Source organism: Gekko japonicus, unplaced genomic scaffold (assembly GCF_001447785.1).
Source record: "Gekko japonicus isolate JY-2015 unplaced genomic scaffold, Gekko_japonicus_V1.1 scaffold135, whole genome shotgun sequence".
Classification (NCBI taxonomy): Eukaryota; Metazoa; Chordata; class Lepidosauria; order Squamata; family Gekkonidae; genus Gekko; species Gekko japonicus.
In genome coordinates, this window is record NW_015175359.1 from 1,875,003 (window position 1) to 1,883,422 (window position 8,420).

At 43.7% G+C, this 8,420-nt stretch overlaps 1 protein-coding gene across 1 annotated transcript in view; it reads left to right on the top strand.

Moving 5' to 3' along the window:
• LIF (leukemia inhibitory factor) overlaps positions 1–7,267 on the top strand; it is a 10,333-nt gene extending 3,066 nt beyond the window's left edge. Inside the window, exons 2-4 of the mRNA XM_015425298.1 lie at positions 1,226–1,357; positions 5,409–5,587; positions 6,833–7,267. Coding sequence (XP_015280784.1) covers positions 1,226–1,357; positions 5,409–5,587; positions 6,833–7,267 — 746 coding nt within the window. The remainder of the gene's footprint in view (positions 1–1,225; positions 1,358–5,408; positions 5,588–6,832) is intronic.
• Positions 7,268–8,420: the final 1,153 nt, after the last annotated feature.

Below are 8,420 nucleotides of genomic sequence, written 5' to 3' on the forward strand. Positions count from 1 at the left end.
GAGGTACCAGCCACTCCAACCCCGGCGGACCCCGCGCCGGCCCCGGTCCACGCGGCCCCAAGGGCCCCAGAGGCAGAGCTCATAGCCACCCCGGAACCTCGCCGCTCGACGCGACCCAGGAAGCCACCAGCGCACCTAAAGGACTTCGTCTGTGGGTGCATTGCAGACCAAGGGGAGGAGGGGTGTAATGTATTCGGCCTGACATGCCCGGACTTGCCCGGCACAAACCGTCTGTAGCTTGAGTCGAAAGACAAAAGATCCAAAGGATCCTAGCTGGCCCAATCAAAGGGCTAGCTTTCCAGCCGGGAGACCAATGGTCACCCGGTTACTGTAAATAGCCTATTAGGAGTAGGGGGTGTGTTTATGGGTACTTGGTGGCGGGTTTTCTGAACGCATATAAACCGGCCTGCGAGCTGGTCAGTTGTCTTTGTCCTGAACCAAATAAAGGTATGCTTAGCTGAAATCACTCTCCGTCTGCATACTTTTCATGCTCTATAGTTTTGTCACACAGATTCGGAATTCTTTTGCACCCATTCGTTGAATACTTCCAAACCTCTATATCGAATTTGTAAATACCCCTGCCATTTGATGAATGAATTGCCATCTTTGCCAAACAAACCACCAGGGGGCAATATACACACTTGCACTCTCTCTCTGGCACGCACGCACACGCGCACACACAAACAAACACAGAGTAATTCATGTCACTTCTTGCCTTTTTCTCGCCCACACAAAATTCTTTCCCAGGCACGATGGCCCTCTCTCTTAATAATTTCCAAAAATTAGGTTGTTGGTGGTGGGTGGGGGTATTTCTGCCTTCACACTGGCAAGCACCCAGACATACCAAAGAAAGTGTCAGTCTCAGGGGAATCACCCTGGCAAGGTGAAAGTGTTCAGCGGGGGGGGGGGGGGGGGGGAGGTTTAACACTCATGTAGGCAGCTTTCTTCCCCTCCTCTTAGTGGGAACAGGATCCAATTCGCTACTTTTTAAAATGATGTTATTTTATCAGCCCACTTCATTTGCATCAAACAATTCCAAAATGAGCCATACACAGGCAAGGGGAGGGAGGAACCACAAAACCACAGAATGTGACCTCAACACCCTGCAAAAAAATTCAATTTCTTTGAAACTGTTCAAACTGTTCATTGTTTCCATGGACTTTCTGAGCTTGAATGAAATCTGCCTTACCCTCACTTTGGCTCCCCCCACTTTCTTACAACACAGGCTTACTGGACCTGTATATAACCAGTGACATCCCCCAGTATGAACATGATTCTCTGAATGAGCTCTGCTGTCAACAACCATCTCTCTTAAGTCATCTCGAGATGCAGCTTACAATGAATCTCATGATTGCAGGTAACTCATCTTCTTCAAACTATGGTCTATTTTTTAACTTTGTCGACCGGCCTGCTTGAGATCCAAGCATAACCTATCTGAACTTTAACACCCTTCTTCCTTCTTCTTGTCTGAGCATCCCTGCATATTTGGCACTAAAAGAAGAACATGCTGCGTTTTGGCATACTTCTGCTAAACATCTGGCCAGCGAAGAAAAGGACTTATGAAAGCTTTCCTTTATTCTCAGTTTTCTGGGGAAACTAAGATAGGGTGTTAAAGTAGGGCTTTCCCCACTCTTTTTCTGTTGAATTCAGTTTTGTTTTGTTTTTTTAAGTTGTGGGAAATGGAAAAGCTACCAAGTGGATCTACTCAACCCTCCTATAAGACTGTATTAAACTCTGGGACTCCAACCAAGCCAGAATGATGGAATGAGTGCTTGGTCCTTTCTAAGGAATGATGTAGTTCTGCCAGTCTGGAATGCTGGGATTTTCTCCCACACTTTGTAGGTTTCTGGTTGCTTTATTTCTTCCCTAGACTTTTCTCTTAAATTGTTTTATTGCAAACTGAGATAAGCAAGATAAGGTTTGCAACAGCTGTGCTGCTAGGGTGACATAAATCTTGAAATACCTCCTCAGCTGGAAAATTAACATACTGTAACTAAAATAACCCAGACAGGGTTTTTTTCTTTAAAAAGTCCCTTAAAACCCTTAAAAATTTATTGCTGTGTGATTTTTCACAGCCTATATCTTGGCACTACAATGTATTATTTATACAACAGTGCTGGCCAATAGTAAATGATGTATGGTTACAGGTATAGTTAAATGGAGCCTCCCTGTAAAGAGGCAGTATACCTGTGATGATCAAATGCTGGAGACGACAAACAGGGAAAGGCTGTTGCCTTCATGCCCTGCTTTTAGGTTTCTCAGAGGCATCCTGCTAGCTGTTGTCAGAAACAATGCTACAATAGATGGTGTTTGATCTGACTCAGCATAAATATGCCTATGTTCTTTTGAAACAGCCTGGAAATGAGTTAGTCTTAATGAGTTTAATTTTGCACAAAATGCAAGAGATACAGAACACAAACCCATTGGAATTAGGTGCACCTAGCTCTTGTTGTGTGCTTAACAAAGGCTAGATACACTTTGTGGTAATATTGTATAACTATTATCTAAAGCTATGAGTACTGAGGGTACAATTATTAGTGTTAACAATACCAGATGACATTATTTATTTCTATATATAATTTGAGTATTCGAACAAATAAATAGGTTCCAAAAGTGGTCAGCAGATGACACTTTCTAACAGAGAATTCAGTCAGCACCTTCATTAACTGCATTCCCCAGAGGTTTTTTTGGAGGCAATCAGGTACAAATGTAATACGTTTTGGTGTAGATGTTGGAAGCCCCATTCCGATCACCTCCACGCTTTGCACGGGGCCTGTGCTTGCTGGGGGATGGGCCAGTGTTTTCTGCAGGAAACATGTGTGAATGATGGGTGTGTGAATTTAAGCTCCTTCTGCCCACATTTTTGAGACAGGAGTCCTATTCTGGATCCCTGATGGCAGAATAAAACTAAAATCCAGTGGCAGCCTACAGGCTAACAACATTTGTTTTTAATAAAGAACCCTGATCCCTGATTTAATAAAGATCCCTCCTTTATTAAAAAGAAGTCTGGCTGTATTCACACGTCTTGGGTTTAGTGCAGGGAACACAGTGGGTGATGCTGGTGTAACCATAGCAGGCAAAACAACCAGTCCCAGTTACAAAGCTTGCCAGGTGGATAAGTGTTTATTCTGTGACAGAATACAAGGTGTACCTGCAGAAGGTCCCGGGTCCAATCTTAGCATCTCCAGTTTAAGGATCTCCAATAGTAGGTAGCGAGACTTCTCTGACTGAGACTTTGGACTGCTGCTGCCAGCCAGATCAGACAAGCTAGCTAAATCAATGTTCTGACTCAGGAGAAGGCACCTTCCTGAGTGAGTGGCCGTAAGTTAGTCGATTGTCTCTCAGCCTAACCTACCTTGCAGGGTTGTTCTGAGGTTAGAATGCCTTCCAAAGTCCTCAGAGGAGAAGATGCAAATATAGCCCATAATAATTGCAGAAAAGCCAGTGGCCATGGCGAGGAAGGAACAGACTTGTCCTAAAGTATTTCTGTTCATCTGCTTAACTGGAAACATTCCAGCTGGCTTGCTTCTTTCTCATTGCTTTGAGCTGAGGACACGTGGAGTAGGCTGGGGCTGGAACTGCTTTGCATATTTGACAGGTTATTATGAAATCTGGGAACGCTGCCTCCTGGCTCTCAGGCTGGAAGGGGAATTCTGATGACGTAGCTGGGTAGGGCTTCCCGAACTGAGAGCGGGAGCGTGGCAGGGGGTGGCCAGGGAGGGGGAGAAAGGCACCTGACTGTAATACTCTGGGAGGAAAGCGGCAGACAGCCAACACTGGCTGCTTGACATTCAGGCAAGTCCAGACTTCTTCTTCTCGTGTCGTGGGGAAGACTGAATTCACATGTGCCATTGAGAGAACACTTTCTGGCCCCCTCCCACTGTTGGCATGCATGTGTGCAAAACAGAAAAGGCAGTCTTAAATGTGCTTTGCATCCGGATTCCTGATCAATTGATGGCTATACAAGAAGGTAGACATCCCAGTCTCTCTGCCTGTTATAATGCATAAAATGGACCTGAAATGTCAGCTTCATTTCTGATCTGTTCGTCAAGAGGTGAGGAATAGAGGGTGGAATTTACGGGGACCTTGCTCATTCTGGAAGCCCATGGAGTTTGGCAAGTCAGGTGTTTGTTTTCATATGATGCTGAGTTAGGTGAGAATGGGACCCCCAGAGGTCTTTGCTTGGGTTCCAGGGTGGTTCTTGGCAACCCTGATGATCGGTGGATCTGAGCATCACATCCACTTGCCCTCTCCCCTCCCCATTCCCCCACACGCCATAAACAGGCCTTCATTCTTCTACCATTACAAGTGGACTGTGTTCGCATCATGACCTGTTCTGTGTCATTTCCACATCAGCCTCCATTAATTTGTTCCATTAATTGCTTAGCTTTGGCTCAGTGGCCTGTAAGAGACAAATTCCAAGCAGGCCTACTTAGAATCCTACTGAGATATATTCAGTGAGACTTGTGCCCAGGAAAATTTTCTTTGGATTGCACTGTAAGTGCCCTTAAGTTTTCACCGATCGCCCCCCGCACTGCAGACTACCACTGCGCTGGTCCTGAGGGTTTGCTGACCCTGAGGAACAAAATTTCAAGAGGCTGCAGGGAGGAGGGGATAGGCAGAAACTGCCCCTTCCTCTTGACAAAATGGTGTGATTGGATCCAAGCCAGTATATACTTTTACTTAGTTATTTTAAATTGTTTTTTCCTTGAAAGCAAGCAACAAGCATGGTATTAAATACCAAACAGCTAATAGCAAGAAATTAGAATCAGCCAGCAGGCCCTAAAAGATCAAGCTATAAGAGCTGTGGCAGTAACAGTGGTAAAGAAAAATGATATGGTCATGTATTAAACAACAGAATAGCATTGTCTTAACCTCTGTGGGGAATGCTGCATAACTAGAGTGCCGTCACAGAACAGGTCCTTCCTCAGTTGTTACCCATCTAACATCTGAGGGCAAGAGATCTAGAAGCTGGATTAAGAACCCTATTTCACAGGCTCCAAGTATACAACTTGGGTAATCAATTTTTTAAAATTATTATTATTTTATTTATTTACTGGATTTATATCCTGCCCTCCCCGCGAACGGGCTCAGGGCGGCTCACTATTGACGGCACCATGTGTCAAAACTGGCACAAAATATTTAAAAACAAGATAAAACAGTAGTACCTTAAATACAATTAAATGCAATGAAGTGCTCGCAATGATGGTCATTCTTCAGTCAATTTGGGGTGGTGTGCAATAAGATGTGATACTAGGGTCCCGATTTAGCAGTACTTCGGCCTTCCACGACATTGTGGCTCAATCTCATGAAGGGCCAACCTATTACCATGATGTTGAGGACAGATGCAGAGGTTTTCTGCACAGAGTAGGAATCTCACAATTCCCCTCCTCCACTCTTCCAAACAGGAGTTATCCCATTGCTGCTGACCTTGCACTGCAAGCTGTTGTCTGGAAAACCACTGCTGATGAAGAAACGCAGTCTCATGTGTCACAACTCAAGTCAATGCAATCATCATGTCTTTGGTCAGATTCGGAACCAGGTGGCAGAGCTGAACAGGCTAGCCCCAGCACTACTGGATGTCTATGTAAGTTCCCATGTAATGATTTTCCAACACACATACATGTAATTGGAGCACTATGCCCTTAGGCTTCATACCAGAGGTCGTCAAACACTTTGGGGAAGTGTATCAAAATTCTTGGTCACCTATATTTAAATACCTTGACATATTACGCCGCCCTGAGCCCGCATGCGGGGAGGGAGGGATATAAATCAAATAAATAAATAAATAAGTAAATAAATAAATAAATAAATGATTACCACTACGGAGAGATGTGAAATTTTCCCAGCACAACTTGCTGATATAGCTGGAAAATTTCTGGCTATCCACCAAAGGTTCACTTGAGAAGGAATCTCCGCTTCTCTTCAAATTTTGTTTTAGCCAAAATCCCATGATCACATCAAGAGACACAAAGCCTTCGTAAGGTATTCTGAGAGCTATATGAAAACTCTTTTGCTTTGCTTCAAAATTCCACAAGTATATTTTGCTTGAGAAAGAACACCCAAAATTTTCTTTAAAACTTGTTTTAAGTGAAATTTCAGTAAGAACTTGAGATACAAATAAATAAGTATAAGGTGACTTTAAATAAAACTTACTGTTAATTGATAGAAGCAAAGGCCATTTTAAATATGTTCTATTTCACTTGAGGCACAGGAACCAATTAAAGTTGGGCTCCACTGACCAATCTAATTGATTAGCTGATTAGTCTACCCATTAAAGTGTCGAAGGCCATGGCCATTAAACAAAGGCTACAGAGAATCTTTACAGTGGCAGAAAGATAGTCAGCAAGTCTGACACATTCATTTTGGAAATTTTGTGCATATTCCGCTTGGGTGGCTCTAAGAAATCTGTGTCACTCTTTCTAGAGGTGAAAAAAATTGCTTCCTAAATTTTTCAATGTACATTTTGAAGTTGAATAGTCTGACAATTTGATAGTTGCCATGCAATTAGTGTTTATAATATTTGACTGCACTCAATGATTGGCATGCAGTGGTATTTAGTATCTGATTGATGATGCGCAATTTAGTATTTGACAACATTAACCATGTAGCATGTCCAACTCGCTGCCTGCCAAAAGCCAAAGATCCAAGAGATGCCAACCAGAACACCTTCTGAACTAGAAGTCGACATACGAAACACAGATCCAGATTTCAAATTCAACATGCTGCATTCAATATGTGAATGGCAAGACTTGAAATTGGAGGGGGGATATTTAAAAAAATACATTTGTTTCAGTGCTTATATATTTCTTTTTCTTTCTCTCCTGAACAGCTGGATCACCAAGGCTCACCATTCACTGATAAGCAGAAACTGAACGATACCTGCCCACTTAATGCCACTTTCCCCTCTATAAATCAAACATGTAAAAAAAAGGAGATCCTGGTAGCCCTGTATAAGATCTTTGTCTTTTTCAATGCTTCATTGGGCAATATTACCAGAGATCAGATGGACTTCAACCCTACTGTAACTCAGCTGCTACAAAACCTTAATAACACCTCCGATGCAGTACGAGGCCTCCTTTCCAACCTTACTTGCCTGCTGTGCTCTGAGTACAATGTCTCTCATGTAGATGTGACTTACGGCAATAGCTCTGATTGGAAGGGAAAGTTCCAGAAGAAGAAGCAAGGCTGCCAGGTGCTAAGATGGTACAAAGGAGTCGTCTTGGAGGCAGCTTCCATCTTGAATAAATGCCACAAGCCGGTATAACTTCAGCTAGCACCTCCTGCTTGCTTTGGAGGGGAAGGGACCCTTCCAGGCAGGGGATAATGCAATGAAATAGGCACTGTTGCTCCACTAGTTACATCCACATGGTCCTTAGATGAGATCTCCAGCCTCTCTCAAAGGATCTTTCCATCTATTCTTTGGAGCTGTGATCCCTCCTTCGCTGTAGGATTCTCTTCCGTGGATGGCTGGATTCATCTCTGCAATTCCAAGGCAACCCCCAGGTTCTTCTAGTCAAAAGTTCTTTTGCAACCTTGGGCTGGAATCAGGGGTTGGCATTGCTGAGCAGCTGCTGGGGCCTTGGTGCAACAGGATGTCTTACCAACAACCCCTGAGGCTTGCTGCTGTGTAACAGTAAGGCATAGACATTGCTTCCTGAGCTCTCTGTTTGGGTGGCATTTGTGGCAGCAGGATTTGGCTCCCTGAAGGGATTAGGCCTTCTTATTATTAATGCATACAGTGTATGGCTCTTCTTGGCGTAGGTGCCAAAAAGAGGACCTAATTCCAATGTCATTCCTAGCTGCTACTGCTGCTGAAGAGAGAAGCAGGGAAGTGGTGGCAGCTTAGCAGATGCAGCTTGCCATCATTGCTGTTTGGTTACCCAGGAGAGGATTCAGTTCATTCACTTGCCTATTCATTTCAATCTGGGGGAAGAAGCATGGGGGAAGAAGCAGAGGGCTGTGATCCAAGTAGCCTTCAAGCTACCATTCACTTGCCTATTCATTTCAATCTGGTGCTAGTGGCACATGGGGGAAGAAGCAGAGGGCATAGCCTTCAAGCTACTTTTTGCCTTGCCAGTGCAGGTACGTGCATGTGTGTACATATAGGCAGAAACGGGCTCTGTGGGGAGACACTATAGAGGCCCTGGGTCCCCTAAAACCTGGAGTCAACCTTGTCATAATTCCTTATTATTTATTGCCCAGCTTCTCTGGTTTTTATTATTAATATCAGCTGCCTGGTAGCTGTCAGATTAATATTTATTTGAATCCCAGTGATTTATTTTTTTTAACGTATTTGAATTCTAGCTTTTTGCAATAAGATTCAGCACCTTTCCAGGTTAAAGGTGTCATTGTTATAAGGGGGTGGGAAATTAGCAAGATAAAATGGAACTATTCGGAAAGTGGAAAGAGGTATTTTT